This window comes from Eufriesea mexicana, unplaced genomic scaffold (genome assembly GCF_001483705.2).
Source record: "Eufriesea mexicana isolate 0111107269 unplaced genomic scaffold, ASM148370v2 scaffold2551, whole genome shotgun sequence".
Lineage (NCBI taxonomy): Eukaryota > Metazoa > Arthropoda > Insecta > Hymenoptera > Apidae > Eufriesea > Eufriesea mexicana.
The window spans coordinates 315,915-335,134 of NW_016910623.1; the positions used below are offsets into that span (position 1 = coordinate 315,915).

The 19,220-nt window shown below is 45.0% G+C and overlaps 1 protein-coding gene across 1 annotated transcript in view; it reads right to left on the bottom strand.

Moving 5' to 3' along the window:
• Nucleotides 1-705: 705 nt before the first annotated feature.
• The window catches only part of LOC108550167 (ubiquitin carboxyl-terminal hydrolase 48), a 77,184-nt gene continuing 58,669 nt past the window's right edge, over nucleotides 706-19,220 (bottom strand). The window contains exons 17-18 of the mRNA XM_017903833.1: nucleotides 11,916-12,000; nucleotides 706-1,428 (exon numbers count right to left, since the gene is read on the bottom strand). Coding sequence (XP_017759322.1) covers nucleotides 1,406-1,428; nucleotides 11,916-12,000 — 108 coding nt within the window. The 3' untranslated portion in view covers nucleotides 706-1,405. The remainder of the gene's footprint in view (nucleotides 1,429-11,915; nucleotides 12,001-19,220) is intronic.

Below are 19,220 nucleotides of genomic sequence, written 5' to 3' on the forward strand. Positions count from 1 at the left end.
ATACACATATACATGCTCAGTACTACTGTGCCACTTTATTTTCAGCTTCTACGACGAACAGTAAATTATTCCTATGATCTCTAGATCCTCTCTCCGACGCACCTATAACCACTGTCTATGCAACGATAGCGATATACACGATTGCGGATAACGATACACCGGGTACCGGAGAACGGAAAGAATTCGCTGAAGCCAGTCGTACGGCGTTAATTAAAGTGCGGGTAGAAGAGAAAAAAGAAAAAAAAAAGAAAAAGATAGAAGAAAGCTCCTGGATGATCGAAAGCTCCCCCTCCGCGATGATCCATCGTGGAACGATCCTCGTTCCGTGCACCGCGTCTCGCGATCCTCTCGCGACCCAATGGGTGCCACTCCTCTCCGTCGATATATATTAATAGCGTAAAAGTATGTACGTGTTAGTGATCCCCAAACTCGAATAAAGTCTCTGTCTGAAAATTATTACACTAGCATATAATCGTCTCAGCACCATGTTCAAACACAGCGAAGATACGTGTATCTCCCTTCCTAAATATACATATATACGTCCCTGAACGCGTCGCAGGGGATGGTTGGCGAAAATGGCCAACCTCTATAAATATCTCTCTCTCTCTCCAAATTTACCGATCGATCGCTAGAAGGTAAAGAGATCTCGAGTGAAGATCGACCGATAGATTTCCGAGGTAAAATAAATACGACGACCATGGCGTGCACTATTTTTCCACCGATTTTCCAAAGCGAGTAGCGCGTTTTCGCGAACGCGAGACACCGTTAGGATAACCGTAATCCGGGATACGGATGGAGCTGCGCGAAACGCTGGACAGGGCGATCAATCGCACCTATGGCTCGCTATAGATCGCTATAGATCGCCTATAGATCGCTGCTCGATCCGGTGGAAAAATCGTTAGCCATGGGAAATGATCGCTCTGGTTGGCCATTCGCGGCGACCATCGCCATCGCGAGTCCTCTTCTCGCGGCCAGTCACGCACTCTTGCACCCCCTAGCAGTTATGTATAATATGCAGCCACTGATTCACCCTCTCTCCGAGTCTCGTCGAATAGTCTTTGGGTTTTCTTTGTCGCCCACATGTCTCTCCCTTTGTCTACACTCCTCGTCTGTGCGTACGATTAACGATAATAACGATAAAAATCGATCCGATTCCTAATTTCAATATTGCATCCCCCTCGCACTCTCTCTTTCACGCTCACACGCACTCTGTTTCCCTCACTCTCGCGCGTATGCTACATCGGCCTAACGTGTTATTTAACACGCCTGCGTTATTATACAGATTATTATATGTATAAGTATGTGATAACTCGCGTAGAAAAATATTTTATGTTAAATCGACTATCGTTATTCAACGTCCCGCCACAACGCGATTTGCCTATCCCCTGATCCTCGGTGACGCAGATCAGCTCGGCACCAATTCCGTTCCTGGAACAATGAAACATCAGTGTTACATGGCTGTGCGAGAGACAAGGCTTGAGATCGTTAACGGGAGTGATGTGTTCATCCTGGTCTCTGCATATGCGTGATTATTGAATGCATGCTGTGTGCTCATGTTGTGTACGGTAGATTAGATGCAATTTCGAGGCGCAAGCGTTCGTGGAGCAGGGATCGAATCTTTTGGACCAAACGGATGGATGGGTTAAACGGGTTAAACGAGCAGAAGATTGATTTCTTGCACGAAAGTGAGCGAGGAACTCGTTAAACCAGCCTTAAAACACGGCGAAAGGTCTTCGCGATTCAGCTATCTGCCTGCTTTATCCGTCTACCCAATTATCTCTGCAATTATCCTTTATTCACGCCGGCCATTTTCTTGCCAATCGGTCGTACAATCCTTTATTCCGCTCTAACACGTTCCAACACCGATCGGATTTGCATTACGTTCGCTCTGATACGTGCTGATGAACGATACGTGTGTAGGATTATTGTGGAAGGTCCTTTAATAACGTTCCGCCATTTTTATTTCACATCGTGGTACCTGAATGGCTGCCAAATATTCGTCTTGGACTCGGTTATTAATTTCCAAATTATTCCGAGGAATCTTCGTCCAAAATTTCACGATTTTATTCGATTCTAGAGATAAATGGATGATATTTTTCTTTCCCTCTGTACTTTTTCTTGAAAGCAGAGAATAGGTAAAATTTTTGAGAATTTAGGTGGTTTGATAATCTTGTACGATCTACGATCCCATTTTGAAATAATAAAAATCGAAGAAAGTCTTGATTATTAATTTACAAATTATTCCAGAGCATCCTCATCTAAAATTTTAGAATTTTATTTGATTTCGGAAATAAATGTACGTAAATTTTCTTTATTTCTCCATTCTTTTTCTAGAAAACAGGGAACAGGTAAAATTTTAGAGAATTTAGATGGTTTTCAATCTTGTACGACCTACGATCGCATTTTGAAATAATAAAAGTTATAGAAAGTCATAGAAAGTCTTGATTATTAATTTCCAAATTATTCCAGAGAATCCTCGACCAAAATTATACAATTTTATTTCATTTTGGAAATAAATGTATGACATTTTTCTTTATCTCTCCGTTCTTTTTCTAGAAAACAGAGAATAGATAAAATTTTTCAGAATTTACATGGTCGCCAATCTTGTATGACCTACGATCCCATTTCGAGATAATAAAAATTGAAGAAAGTCTTGATTATTAATTTCCAAATTATTCCAGAGAATCCTCGACCAAAATTTTACAATTTTATTTCATTTTGGAAATAAATGTATGATATTTTTCTTTATCTCTCCGTTCTTTTTCTAGAAAACAGAGAATAGATAAAATTTTTCAGAATTTACATGGTCGCCAATCTTGTATGACCTACGATCCCATTTCGAGATAATAAAAATTGAAGAAAGTCTTGATTATTAATTTCCAAATTATTCCAGAGAATCCTCGACCAAAATTTTACAATTTTATTTCATTTTGGAAATAAATGTATGATATTTTTCTTTATCTCTCCGTTCTTTTTCTAGAAAACAGAGAATAGATAAAATTTTTCAGAATTTACATGGTCGCCAATCTTGTATGACCTACGATCCCATTTCGAGATAATAAAAATTGAAGAAAATCTCGGTTATTAATTTCCAAATTATCCCAGAAAATCCTCGGCCAAAATGTTACAATTTTAATCGATTATAGAGATAAATGTACATAAATATTCTTTATCTCAGTCCTTTTTCTCAAAAGTAAAGGACGTTAAAATTTTCAAGAATTTACATGGTCGCCAGTCCTGTATTACTTACGATCCCATTTCGAGATAATAAAAATTGCAGAAAATCTCGGTTATTAATTCCCGATCGATTAATTTCCGCTTCAATTACGCTCGCACATGCTCGATACATAGTTCATCGTTACTCAGCCTGGAGAATAATCTTACACAGAGCGAGTTTGCCATGTTTGCGCGAGGGCCAAGAACGGGATCGAATGAAATGCAGTTCGCGGTCGACTGACTTTTCCGAAATGTTTTTCCGGCGAGCAGGAAGCGACCAGGGCCGACTTGGTTCTTTTCCCCGGCCTTTCTTTTGTCCCCGACCACGGAATCCTTTCTCGCGATACCAGCCGCCTAGTGTCCGGGAAAAAACTTCTGATCGTGGACGGTTTTGTTGGCGATCCTCGAGCGAGCAGCAAAACAATCGTTCCACGCGATCTTTGGGGCATTTTCTAATCGAACAATCGCAGATCTGGCAATCCCACAGCAAGCCTTCCGAGTTTCGGCAGGGTTCCGTGTTCTCTACTTCATCCCTAGACTTCTACCAACAGTGTGGAGACTGTAGATTCAACAACGAAATCTTTGAAACGAAATTTAACTAAAACGTGACAACATCGTGTCGTATGCTTAGAAATTTTAGAAAAAAGCATAAGCTGATGATGAAACTACGAATGAACTATGGATGCTAAAAGCTAGGAATAAGCTAGAATTTAAAGTAGAATTTAAAATCTTCAGAATCTGAGATAGAATTTCCTCCACCGAGAAAAATATTATTCTGACACGAGAAAATTAAGTCCAACGAATTATAGTCTCATCAAAGAGATTCGAATTGAACGGAGTAATTAAAGAGACGAATCGTGGATACCCAGGGGAACAGGATTTTCGGCGGGAATATCGGGAATTCGCAAAGTGGCGCGCGAGGTCGTTGAAAGAAAGATTTGGAGAGAAAAAGTGGGAGAGGCTCGGGGATAAAGGCAGGAATCCGGTAACGAGGGATGTACGTAGCAAGAGGAGGAATAAGGAATAATTTAAAACGAGTCATGGAAATCCAGGATCGACGGTCGTTCGTGGTGCTTCTTAAATTCGCATTAAGGACGACTGGTGACGACGAAAATGACGGGACGTAGGGTGTCACGCATGCCATGTCGATGCGGCGTTTAGCATCGGGCTGCACTCGCGGTGAAATAACTCGTTTCGGAACACTGGAAACTCGTTCTCGGATAATTCTCCGTCTCTTCGGGGACCCGTAACTCGAATCGTAAAAATGTCATCAGGAGGAAAAATTCCTTCTCCTTTCTCCGTAATCGACCGATCGGCTGCCTGCCCTCGCTGCATCCGGGAATAGAATGCACGGAGGACAGGGAGGATGCAAAGAAACGCGGCGAAGAAGTTGGGAAAATGGAGGAAAGCTTCGAAAGGAATCGCGAATTTCTCGGAAAGAGAGAACAGAGAGAGAGAGAACAGAGAGAAGGAGGAGAGGTTTTCTCTACCGATTGCGTGCAGGGTGAAGAGAGAGTGGAGAGAGGTCGAGCACGCGTAAAACTTCCCGCCATTTTCCGCCCTCTTTTTTGCTATTAGCTAAGTATACCGCCTCTGGCTTATGTTAAGCTTCGGCAATTATTTGTCATAGTCAGCTAAGACGAGAGCGGAGACAAAAGCGCGCTAGAGAATGGGGCGACGGCCCTCTGAATAAGACGTTCCCATCAATTTCACCGCCATCGGTCGCGTCCTCGCTTTCCTCTCGTTTCTCTGCTTGACCTTCGCTTTCTACGCTATCTTTACGCGAGATCCGTATGAAAGTCTTCGGAAAATCTTGGAAAATTCTCGCGAATAGCGACGACCCTAATCTACACGGAATCCACACGTTCAACGGTGCACAAACGACGCGAAATATTCAACCCCTTATGCTTGGCAATTTCTTCGTTACAGAGAAATAGCAATTCGAAGACTCTCTGCCATAACATTGACAATATTTCTAAAAATTAATACGCAGAATTATTTTATTTCGATATTCCACGCATCGTTGGCTAATTTTAAATTTGATACATTAATTAAAACCGATTTTAGAATCTGTACTCTAGTACTAGAATTTAGAACTGAGAGTCGCCTTTCGAGTGTAAAGGGTTAAATTCCCCATAGAAGCATCGTGGTTCCAGTATTCCTGGTTCTATTTCTAAATGATCAGAGTGTAGGCCTTCATCGGAAATTTTTGGAGCGAATATCGTCATACCGTCGCGTTGTATTTATCTACAACAGAGTATCAAATCTGACATAACCTAGTTCGAGTTAGGTGTGATTTTTCTAAAAATTCGTTAAGGGTACCGAGGTACTCCATTTCTGCAATTACAGCAAACACCGTGTATACGTATTTGCGTGCCTAATATCGCTATAATAATTGTCTGGACATTCTTTTCAGGGAAAATCAGTCGGAATGACCGAGAGTCGTTTCGTTTGACGGAATTATTTAAAATTCCTCGGTACCGGTGCACCGATTCTCCGCGAACCGATAGCTCGGCTCAAAAACCGATGACCCTCCCCCCGACGGCAACAAGAACACCATGAACGAGTGACTCCGCGAGAAAACGCAACGAAGCCATTGAGAGTGCTCGTGAAAATGCTCGGGGCCCGTCCGGAACGACATAATAATCAGCCGGCACCGAAGATTGCGAGGAGCACTCGTTCCCCGACCGCGGGGCAACCCCTTTTCTACCTAACTTATACTTATTATTGCATTATCTCCTTTGGCCTAGAATGATTCTCCGGCTGTGTGGAGAAGCCGCCGCGAAACGACGGTACCACGGGAAAAAGTATCTCTCCGGGGGAAGCGAATCTCGCGAACTACATAATACTCGGCAGCGGCGGTGTAATTGCGAGGGGCGCGATGCAAAAATCCACCCAGGCAATTGAATTTCTTATCGGATCTATCGCGGAGGAATAGCTCCTTTAGCGGTGCAGCGGAGCGAGGTAAGTTCCATACGTTTCGAGAATTAACGCCTTTGAAATTCTTTAGAGACAGCGGATGCATTTCGCTGCGGGAGAATAGAGACGGGGTGGAATTTTTAAATTCGAGTGCCAGCGAAAAAGTGGTCCTGGAAAATTTCGTAACAGCAGCAACGATGTATACAGAGAAATAAATATGAGAATGTTGAAACGTCGAAATATCGTACAAACGATGGTAGAAGGGCGGATAATTTTTAAACAGCGCGAAAATCTAGAGGGATGATGGAATTATTTATGAGAAGGGATAGATTTGTAGATATTAGGCTGATGAATACACGAAATGGTGGAATTCTGGATTATTTTGAAACGAAACGAAAGTCGAGTGAATAATTCATTCGTGAACAGTATAAATAATTTTGGAATGGGGTGAAAATCTGCAAGGAGAATAGAGACGGGGTGGAATTTTAAAATTCGAATGCCAGTGAAAATGTGGTCCTGGAAAATTTCCTAATAGCAGCAACGATGTATACGGAGAAATAAATTTGCGAATGTTGAAACGTCGAAATATCGTACAAACGATGGTAGAAGGGCGGATAATTTTTAAACAGCGCGAAAATCTAGAGGGATGATGGAATTATTTATGAGAAGGGATAGATTTGTAGATATTAGGCTGTTGAATACACGAAATGATGGAATTCTGGATTATTTATTTTACTGAGCTGTTATAGCCATTACAGTTGAATAGAATTTGACTAGAAAATTCAATTATATTGACATTTTCGACTAATATCGTGGTGAGCTAATTTTTTTACGTATATAAGAGAGAAACGAAAGATGAGTGAATAATTCATTCGTGAACAGTATAAATAATTTTGGAATGGGGTAAAAATCTGAAAGGAGAATAGAGACGGGGTGGAATTTTAAAATTCGAATGCCAGTGAAAATGTGGTCCTGGAAAATTTCCTAATAGCAGCAACGATGTATACGGAGAAATAAATTTGCGAATGTTGAAACGTCGAAATATCGTACAAACGATGGTAGAAGGGCGGATAATTTTTAAACAGCACGAAAATCTAGAGGGATGATGGAATTATTTATGAAAAGGGATAGATTTGTAGATATTAGACTGTTGAATACGCCAAATGGTGAAATTCTGGATTATTTCGAAACGAGTGAATAATTCATTCGTGAAAAGTATAAATAATTTTGGAAAGGGGTGAAAATAGGGTGAATTATCCATAATAGACTCGCGAATATTAGGGTGTCGAATGAAAGACAGTGGGGTTGCGAATAATTTGTCTAGATTTGTCTAAACATCTAATAGACTGACAAAAATTTCTTTCACAGTTTCCTCAGAGAAAATCGAATTTTCGAATTACCCGCGATGAAACAGGCTCTCAAATTCCGAAGTATGAAAATTAATCGAAGATAAAGCGAGTTTAGCTTTAGCAGGGACGAATGGCGACGCTGGGCCAGCAATTACGCACCGCGAGGACCATAACTCAGCGAGTCTAACCCGAATCCCTATAAAACAGGAATCCTAGAAACGCAACCGCGCTTAATTGGCAATTATGCTCGCGCTTATTCATACTCAGCGCGGCCGGTTGGTTTTTCAAGAGAATTTTCAGAGAGAAAGCCAGCGACCGCGGGAGAGGGATTTTTCGAGAAAGCACTCGCATCGGGTCATGTTCCTTGTTAGCGAACCGGTGGACAGGTGCATCCTCTCTCCTCCTCTCCCCGCCTCTCTCGTCGTCTCGTTCGCTCTCGTCTTCTTTGCGTTCTTGCGACGCTTAAACACGCGGCCAACGATCACGATAATGTCTTCATCTCTCGCTTTCCGCGACCGCTGGATTGCTCCGCGCCGCGAATCCCGCTTCTTATCTTCGCCGTGCTTTTTTGCGATAATAGCGCGTGTAATTCTAGCGGCTGGCAAAAAGGCGCGGGGAGAAGGGGAAATTGATACGACACCGCGTTGAAAGGGCCCCGAGAGCCCTCCGCATCGTTCCCGCCACTTCAACCGCCCCTGCGAATTTTTAACCCTTTGCGGACGAGTGCTACATATATGCGTGTAGCGACCATCATTCTCACCCTCGCCACTAGATGGATTCCGACTTCGAGGACTTTCTCGCAAGTCCTCGGAAAACCTCCAAATCCTATATATAGGATTTAATAACTTATAACTTCCCGTCCTTTCAATAGTATCCCAATAGTATCCTAATAGTATCCTTTCAACGATATCCTAAGGCAGGGTCTGTTAGGGTAGCCTTACTGATGAGACAATTTAGCAGGCCCTGGACGAAACGCATCCCTTCCTTTACCTAGCATCCCTACTAGTTACACACCACGACTCTAAGGATACCTGCGACCAACCCGACATCTACGACCATGGGGTAGGGCCCCCACATGCGTTTTATGAAAGCCATCAGTTTGGCCGAGGAACGCATATACATATGCGTTCGACGAAATAAAACGATAGGGTCCAGAGTCGCAATAGAGGTATTCCACGTAAACGCGTTGCTATGTCTGAGAAACACGTATATGCGCCCATTGTTGCGGCCCTAGGACCCTCGCATCCCAAGTTAAGTAGTGGATCGTTTCATGTCCTTATTGTCAGTGTTGCTATGAACGAAAATCGCGTTTAAGCAGAAGTGAGCACTGCTAGTTTCGAATGACATGATCTTGGCAGCGACTCGGCCCACGGTACTTTCTCGCAAGTCCTCGGTGAAGCCTCGAGCTCCTTTAAATAGAAGTTCCTATGCCACCTAAGTATCCCGAGTCTAAGACAGGGCCTGCTAGAAGAAAACCTTACCGACGAGTCCACTAGCAGGCCCGAGACAAAACGTATCCCTTCCTTTTCCTGTCGTTCTTCTACTTGCTACCTCGTCAATAGCACCAAGCGGATACCAATATGCCAGCGCCATTAGACACCAGCCTATCATCAGGACCCACATGTCAGCTCAGAGCAAAGAAGTCAATTTGTGTCAAACGCGAATACATCGAGTCAACTATTGTACTTTATTGCACTACTACGTTTATTATTGTACTCCCTTGGAGACAGAATATTTGGAAGTGGTATCCACCCAAAACCTGATATCCATTTCCTACATCCACTTCGAATTTTTAACCACGCTTTTCCGATTACCCTGTAATTTCGACGACGAAATTCACCGGAAAAGTCTCACACTCACCGGTGTAAAACGAATTCCCGTAAACGGGAGTATCGTATGATTATTCAGAAATGTGATATTAGAAAGAGTCTCAGAGGGTAGTTCCATAGTTCCGTTCGATTCGGAGGATGACTGGCGAAGGAAGCTCAAGACGGGGTGAAATATCGAAGCAACCGGGATTCGACGGACCCAGAGGGCGAGGCGAGAACAGCAACGTGGCCCTTGAAAATAATATACGTCGCTAATTTGCTGCACGAGCACCGACTTCGACGCCACCCCCCTTGGGGGTGGTTTCGCGAGCGGAGTTTCGTGAGCTCCTTAATGAACCGAGTTCGCGAGAACCATTAATAACCAAGTTCGGGGAACAGAGAAAACTGTAACCAGAGGACACGCGGAGTACCCGGGGGGTTGAAAGGGGTTACCTTCGTGGAAGGAAGAATTTCCGTGTTGGAACGACGGAGGACAGGAGGAAAGACTCTGTGGCGGTCCCCCCACGGGAGGTACGGCGTCTTGTGGTTCGTATGGTACTGCCTGTTGGTATCCTGATGGCCGTGTTGCTGTGATAGGTATGATTGGCAGCATTCGCTTTTTCCAACTGACTGTCTATGTACAGTCAGGTTGGATGGAAAAAGCGATTGGTAAGATCGACGTGGTTAAGTCAGGATTAGATCGCATTTCGAATTTTTAACGCATTTTCTTATTAGATTCGTCGATTTGCGATTGTAAACTATATTTATGTCACAACCTAGGTTATTATATTTGTGCCATTACCAAAATATAACGACACTCTAACAAACTTCCAGATATGGAAATCGAAAGCATAAGAATTACGAATCTTTGAAATATGGGGTGCTCCCCACGGGGATTTTCATGAAGTTTCTTTGTGGTTCCTATGGTGTTGTCTGTTGGTATCCTGATGGCTGTCTTGCTATGACTGTAGTAAGTAGAAGGACGCAAGAAAGGGATGCGTTTCGTCCTGGGCCTGCTAGTGGACTCGCTGATAAGGCTTCCTAGCAGGCCCTGTCTTAGACTAGGGATATTTAGGATAGGAACTTGCATTTATGAGAGTCTAGGATTCACCGAGGACTCGCGAGAAAGCTCGAGCCTCCGTTTCCTATCTAGCGACGAGGGTATGAACGTTGGTCGCAACGACTCGTTGGACGAAAAGCAGAGAATCGCGGCGATCTTGGGAAATCACGGAGACGAGGAGGACGCGCGAGGGGTGTCTGGCAGCCCTAATGCGACGTATCAATATACGTGGGTGCCAGTGATGGGCCAATATCGCATAAGTGGCCCGATTCACCGTCATTTGTTACGTTTTGTTCGGTCTAAGTAATTTAAGAGTCACCCTTTGCCTCGCCACCCTCTCTGGCCACGGCAGAGACGAAGAAGAAGGGAGAGGTCGGAGGGGGGAGGGCTGGTCGACGAACAGGGACGAGAATCCTTGAAGCGGAGCTCGGAGGTGGGGCAAGCTAGAGGGTGGCTGACTGTACTTCGCCTCCATTCTTCGGCAAATCGCGGCATATTTGTCAGATTTTTGTTCGAGAACAAAACCTTCACGACCTTTTCTTGCCTCGGGGTGGGCCGGGCTTAAGGGGGTTGGGAGTTAAGTGGATTGGTTTCGTCGGAGATCGGCGCGAGTGTCTGAACGCGACCGACTTAATTCTAGCCTTCCTGCCAGACACTTGATTTCGCGACTTCCGATCCGTCGCGATCATACTTGTCGCTTCAAACACTGCTATTTTATTTTTTCCTATTTCTCTTTTCGTGCGGGCGAATTCTGAATAAGCGAGGCGTTTCATTGGCTTTTCCCCATATTGAATTTTCGAAGAAATCGAAGAATTCGGAGAATTCAAAGAATTCGCAAAATTCGATGGAATTGAAGAATTCGAAGAACTCGAAGAATTCGCAGAATTCGACGAAATTGAAGAATTCGCAGAACTCGACGAAATTGAAGAATTCGAAGAACTCGAAGAACTCGAAGAATTCGCAGAATTCGCAGAATTCGACGAAATTGAAGAATTCACAGAACTCGACGAAATTGAAGAATTCGACGAAATTGAAGAATTCAAAGAACTCGAAGAATTCGCAGAATTCGACGAAACTGAAGAATTTGCAGAACTCGACGAAATTGAAGAATTCGAAGAACTCCAAAAATTCGACGAAATTGAAGAATTCGAAGAACTCGAAGAATTCGCAGAATTCGGCAAATTCAAAAAATTCGAAGAAATCGAAGAAATCGAAAAATTCAACAAATTCAAAGAATTCAAAGACTTCGAAGCAGTTTTCCGAGTCCTTTGTAAAGGAGAACGACTCGAAGAACACTTTAATATCAACGGAATAGGGATGCTATGGTAATTAGACCCGATGTACATAATTGGAAGAACATTCAGAGGGTTAATCGTGTAAACCGAGTAACTCTCGGCAGTTCCGTAACACACTGGTCCGTGGATATCCACGATTTCAGAAGGATCGAGATGAGAATTGTAAATCAGGATAGGGAGCTGCGACGCACGGTCAAGCGATTTCCAGCGGGATGTCTGAAAGCGTGCAGGAAGATTTGTTTAAGGCGTGTGTTAGTCTTTCACTCACCCTTGAAACCCTTTTCCGGAAAGGTGGACTCGGGGTTGTTCGCATCCGACGTGACGTCCGCTTCGTTTTCTATCGGCGTGTCGATCTGAAGTGAGACGAAGTTTTCGTTATTATTGGCAGTTTCGATGAAAATAAATTTAAACGTTAAAATTCCTCGCAGGACCTCGCAAATCTAATCACGCCCCCCCCCCCCAGAATTCTAGAACATTTTTAAAAATCCGATTTACGTACGAAATGAACGACTGTACGGATTTATCGTGCGAAGGAAATAATCGTGAGATCGTTCCTCTGGAAAGGAACGTCTGAAAGAGGGAAAGGAGACGAAACGCGTCGGATTTTAGTAATGCACATAAAGGACACGTGTGAACAGCTGCGAACGTTCGTGCGACGTTCGTCTTCCCACGCGTCTTCGTGGATCACACGTGGGATCTCGGAGTATTCCACATGGAACACGGGCCACGTGGATCTCGATCCGTTCGTTTGGTCGTGCATTACCGAACCTTCGCAATGGGAGAGAGCATTTATTTGCTTTGGACCGAGCGATCTTCCCTCCATAAACTCCCGAACCCAGTAGTTAAGAGGAACCATTTTTTCCGCGGGAATAAAAATGAAGGTTCCAAGGAGAGGACGCGTATCCTTGGTCGAGGTTAAATCTCCGCGACGCGAGATCGCGGCCGAGAGACGGTACAGAGAGAAATGGGGAGAAAGGGGGGGAAAAATACTTTCGCTGTAAAAAGGCGAGACGAGTTGGATCGCGATGGAACGATTTCTCAGAGAGACGAGTAGGTTTCGCGTAGGTGTAATTATGTCTGTGGAACCCCTTTTTCCCACAGAACTAAATATAGCAAGTGTCATCCGATGGCCTGGACACACATGTCTCGTAAAGCACGGCCACATCTGGTCGCTGTTTCCTGCTGGCCGTGGCATCTTCTGCGATATGATTTATTTTCCAGCCAACGAGTCCCAGAGATTCACCGTGCGTTAGATCACGTCACAGTCAATGACCAGAGCCGAACGAGACAGCGGTAATGACAGCGATGGATCCTCCGATCGAAACAATCCCACGTTGCATCGAGAACGACTAACGTGACTCACGAACCGGAAGAAAGCATTGGGAAATCTCTTCCTTGCTTCTACCTCCAAAGAAATAGCATTCGACGAAGCGAAATTACCAAGGGAAGATGACCAACGTAAGATCCAAGAAATGGATCGTGCATCCTTAACCTTTTCACTCCTAATTTATTAAGAAAGTAGCAAACACCCTGTCTTTTATTAATCTAACAAATTGAGCAAAATTTCTCTCTTATCCTGTGAAATCACAGGACACGTCAGAACAGTTGAATTACGTTCAGAAATAATTTTCTAAGCTCTAACAGCTTCGAAATCCATGGACGTTTCACCCTTTCACCCCTAAATTATGAAGAGTAGCAAACACGCCCTGTTTTAAATTAATTTAACAAGTTAAACAAAATTTTTCTCTTATCCTGTGAAATCACAGGACACGTCAAAACAGTTGAATTGCGTTCAGAAATAATTTTCTTAGCTCTAACAGCTTCGAAATCCATGGACGTTTCACCCTTTCACCCCTAAATTATGAAGAGTAGCAAACACGCCCTGTTTTAAATTAATTTAACAAGTTAAACAAAATTTTTCTCTTATCCTGTGAAATCACAGGACACGTCAGAACAGTTGAATTGCGTTCAGAAATAATTTTCTAAGCTCTAACAGCTTCGAAATCCGTGGACGTTTCACCCTTTCACCCCTAAATTAAGAAGAGTAGCAAACACGCTCTGTCTTGAATTAATTTAACAAATTTTACTTTTGTTTAAATCTAATGAAAACTTAATCGAAATATAATATCACGTATTATAATCTTACCTGAGGTGATAAAAATGAATACAGAAGTTCAGAAGTCGCTAAATATTTTATTTGCAAACCCTGGCAGCAGAAAAATCTCGAACCAAGAGAACGTGAAATACATAGTCTCGCAATTTTGTTGACAGAGGGCAAAATAATGCAGGGATTTTATTGACAAAAATTTCTCTCTTATCCCAAGAGATGGCAGGACACGTCAGAACAGTTGGATTGCGTTCAGAAAAAATTTGCTAAGCTCTAACAGCTTTGAAGTCCACAGTCCGGCAGCCATATTGTATCGTAACGTCATATAGCGTCTGCAGGAGTACAAGGGTTAATCTTGACACGAGATCTATGGAAAACGTAAAACGAGGAAAGGTGCAGGAGTTAATGGACTGAAATTGTCATCGGGAACTATCGAAAACGGAACTTCAGTTCCGGATCATCCGTTAGAACGCATCAGAAGCATTAACACTTGGACTACCATGCACCTTTTACATAGTACACTCAGTAGACCACGATAAAATTTCCATTATTCTTAGGATATAATGACGAATTGTCAAACAATATGGCAAAGGAAAAGAAAAATAGTGCAAATTATTAATATTTTCTATCCAAAGTTCTCTATTCATTTACGTTGTTCAAATATTCAAAAATTGATTGGAGTAAAGCAAATATAAATTTTAAAAATTAGTGACCACTACAATTAAGACACTGCTGACCACCATAACCTCGTTGAGGAGACCAACATAGGTCACTGATGATTACCATGGCAGTCAACGTGTTAAACGACGACGAAACGGAGCAAGAACCTAGCAGCAGAAACTACCAAGTTGACATGACCAACGGAAATCATACAAAATCGATGGGAAACAACGAAACTCGGAGAAACAAGATCACACCGCGGAGAAATGTCCAGAAGGAAGTATCCGTCCTCCAAAGATCGATCCTCTATTCCCGATCTCGGAGCAGGATCCACCCAGAGGGTTAAACGTTCGCAGAAAGCAAGAAGGAACGTGCAGAAGCTGACGGATCGAGGTCACCAGCATCAGGAATTCACGGTGCACCGCGAGTTCCCCGAAGTTTCTTTCTTTCATCTCCGAAACATTATTCTCAGGCCTAACAGCGGGCCCCGTCCCCGGAGATGGGAACAGAGGAACGGAGGGACCAGAGGGGCCAGGTAAAGAGCGTCTACGCGCGGCCAGTTTTGAAATGCTCGGCAATATAGTGAGTTCGTTACGAGGCTCGCCCCGACGTGGTATGGCTCATAATTGTAGAGCTGGCTTTCGAGCTGCGCACCTTCGGGCAGGCTGCGCCTCTCGGCTGACACCTATTGTCCGCAGGAAAATCCCCTGGACTCGGCAAATCCGCCGATTTTGCGTGAAATACCCCCTTCCGGGTACCCCGATCACAGATCCCCTGCTCGAGAACACCTCCACGATCGTCCTCCCTTGGAAATCTCACTCCAGGACCCGTATGAGCCACGAAGAGGAGGAAGAAAAGCTGCCGGGGAACGGACAAAATATTTCCGGACAGAGGATGAAAATTATTAGCCCGAGAATGTCTTAATCCTCGACAGCGGAGCGAAGACTCGCGGTGTTCGGCTTAACATAAATTTTTTCCCCGTGGCCTGTTCCACGGAGAAACGCGAGGATGCGCGGCCTGTAAGTGGTGCAACGCGAGCTGCACACCGGTGCATAATGCATGCGAGGCGTCGAACGGCGTTTACCGCGTTAGGGTAGACCACGGTTTTTGCCACAGACTTCGTCCTACCTCGACACCTTATCACGCGTGAACCCCGGCTGGCAGAAAATTCGTCGCCCCCTGCTAATGATTTCTCCCGTCTTTTTTCCTAACCTAACCTAACCCCCCTGAAAACGAGACGCCTTTTATCTTCTCAGCCAAGCTATTCTACCCTGAAGGAGAATCGACAGGACGAGGCAATTTTTGGAACAACGGCCCGGATCGAACGTCGCGATGACACCGTAGAATTTCTTGAGGAACAGCTTCCAGCTTCTCATCCACGATGCGTGTGTTAAGTTATTCCCAGGCTGTCTCGAGTTATTTATCCCGCTACGAGGGTGAGTCTCACCCCTTCCCGTCACCGCGTCTTAATACGCGCGCTGAGTAAATAAACCCGCTGTTCCCCAAACCCTCAGACACTCGTTCGAAAATTAAATTAATCCCCTGCAATCTTGGTACCCTGGATCCAGGTCGACGATCGTCACAGCGAGTACGAGTATAGATCGTTTTCCGATCTTCGAATTTGGTGGAATTTCTATCATAACTGGAAGCAAAAGAAGCTTGCAAAGTTTTCCCAAAATAGATCAAAATCTTCCAAAGCCTGAGCGGAGAATATTCTGGCAGGATTTCAAACGGTAAAACTGCGAAGGGGTGGAACGAAAAGAGTAGCGAGATCGGAAGGGGTGAGAGAAAGGGTGGCGAGTGATGGACGTGGAAGGAGGAAAATTGTGGGACGAAAGAGAGCGGAAAGCCACGGGAGGACTTAATACGGAGGAAGTTAGGTGGCGGAAGACCGCACGGTGTATAAATTCAAAGTAGATTAATATTATCCCCGCGGCTGTCGCGGCGGCAAACTTATGGCGCTAATTCGGCCGACGAATTATTACTCGGCGCAGCCTCCAGTCAGCCCCACTGTGTGTTTTGCCAAAACGGGGGCTGTCCTGTCGTTAATAGAAGTCGTACGTGCTCCACCGGGCCACGGCTAGACGTGTCGGATATTAGTGCTTCCTCTATCTCGAATTCCGACCGTGCCGGGTGATACACGGCTGATCAACGGTATTCCGCCTTTGCGCTCAACGGGAACGACGTTCCGAGTCGATTCGACGAACGTAAGAACGGGGCAACGGGAAAATGGTGCACGGTGCTGATAAAAAGAACTCGCGTTGTCATTCTAATCCCTGGATACGAGGATCCGAGGTCTTGGACGGTCTCTTAAGGAAATTAAGGGGACCCTGCATTGTCTCTGGCCTCGCGGAAGCTTCTCGAGGAGAAGCGTAGACAACAGCTGTTTAGCATCCCCGATGAAAAAGCCGGGCCGGTAATTATTCAAATTATTTCGAAGAGAGGCCACCGCGGCGGATGTCTTTATACTCTGCCGAGTCTAACGGGTGTGAAGGAAGTGCACAGTGGACCAGTCTCATGGGAAAGGAGGGAAGAGCGAAATGACTCACAACGGACACTCTGTGCGCGAGTCTGACCGTCCAAGAGAGATCGTCCGGGGTCTTTCGTCTCGTGAAATTTAGCTTACCATCGGCTTCCCTGATATCCTTTGTCTTCCTGACGATCGGATGACGATGAACGGAATCGAATCGCGGATAGACGCCGGGTCTTCGACTGCCTCGGTGGCTGAACGAAGATCGGCGAAGAGAGGAGTGTCGTATCGAGGAACGAAGTGAACTCGTTCGTGACGAACGGGCGGATAGGCAGGGAGTGACGGGTAGAAAAAGGAAGCAGCCGCGAAGGTAGAGATTAGACGAGGAAGAAACTTTTTCGACGGCCATAGATACGACGAAGGTGTTATGTGTGGAGTGACTGATGAGTTTTCCGCTCGATTGGATAACGGCTGAAGCCAACACTCGCTCGCTTTTGTATCTTTTTCCATCCCCCTGCCGGTGCACCGTCGTCCACCGACGTCGTTCGACCTAAATCTCGACCGAGCCTGATGGATTCCTCACTGCATTGCGGTTTCCGATAAAACGAATCAGGTGTTCGTTGAATGACCAGCTCGTGGAACGGCGATTTTATACCCTGAATGCTATGCTGATCCGTAAAATTGAAAGACCCGAAGAACGAGAACGGTTTCTTGCGCACAGGCTCGCTATGCAAGTACAAATTATTCACTCGGTAGGAATGTAATTGTCAAACTCGAGCTACTTTGTCGCAGAGAACGCTTAAGCGAGCAAAGATTCAATACACTTTGAAAACACGCTGATTAAAACAGAGATGCCTTAAACGGACGCCTAAGAGCTATTTAAGAAGATCGGAGAAAAGCAAAGGCACTGGAGGGGATCTAGACAAGCGTGCACGAGATGCCTCCGATTCAGGGATAACCTGAACCAGCCAGGATGCGTACACCTGGGATGCCACGAATTTTAGAAAAAGAAAGAGGTACGCGTGCAACGAATGATGACCACGGTGGAGAGAATGGAGGCATGGCCAGGATCGGAGGCAGCGGGGATTCAGAAAAGAGGCACTCTAGACACGTCGCCTATCAAGAACCGATCCATGCTTCCGGCAAGACACAAAGGCCGCCTTCATGCCACGCACCGTCCTCCGCGTCGTCATCCTCGCCATCGTGCTCTTTGATGACGACGAGGCGACCCAGCCTGGCCACTCTTTCGAGCGACTTGTTATCATCACGTTAGCACGACGTGTCTGTTCTACGTTCGTACGCGTTACCAGATTTTTAATTCGACGGAACGTCGCTGCTTGGAGACGCTGGACATCGTCAACGTCCAGATGGGAAGCGAGCGCGACGCTTGGCTCCCGAGGCGCGGTCCGACAATGGAAATCGTCTTAGGATCCGGCGACAAAGCGATTACGGCGATAAACCGACGACTCGCGACAATTCAACACCCTTTGCACCCCGTGTCGAGGGCGAGGGAAGCGCCCTGGCAAATTGCAGGCCGTAAAAGATCGCGAGCTACTCGGATTCCGAGGAGGGTGAGCTCTGCACGGGCTTTGAGAAACAAACGGAACGAATAAAGTCTGAAATAATATATGCACCGGTGATTACGAAGCTGATCCAACTAAACAATTCTCAATTTTAAAATAAAACTAATTTTTTCATGAAAACTGGCGATATTGAATCTATAGAATTTAGAGTACGATTCTTAAGATTTTCCGCGGAACTCACTAGCGCCACCACGACCGTAAGTGCAACAATTGTACTATAAATATGCAATGTACCTTTGAATTATTTTCTAACTTTACCAATGCAATTTCGCGACTTTTTACTCGCTGCAACTTCTATCTCAGCTGTGGCGTGTAACAAATGTAAACGTTCGAATAGTTAAAATATTTATAGGGAACACGCATGACGTGGTTTCGTAATCACGGTATCGCACGATATACGCGATTCCTAGTAAATTCTTGAGAACGAACGGAAATAGAGAAGCCGGGAGCGAAATTCCTATTAGAATGCTCGGAAGCCGAGACGAAAATGAAGAAATTGATACAAGGAAGAGACAAATAGGCGGAAAAACAAAGGGACGGAGCGAGAGAGAGGGAGGAGAGGAAGAAAGACAAAGGTCGGAAGGAAGGAGGAGGGGTGGGATATCAGGGTGAAAAGCAACCCTCGAGGAGACACGCAGATAGTCAGCGGTCTTAGCGTGTCGCTTAGCACCCTATCTGGCGGGATCTTCTCCCTGGTCCAACCCCTGCTCGGCCCCCCGGGGGCTGCGTTTGTCGTGAGCATTACTCACTTTC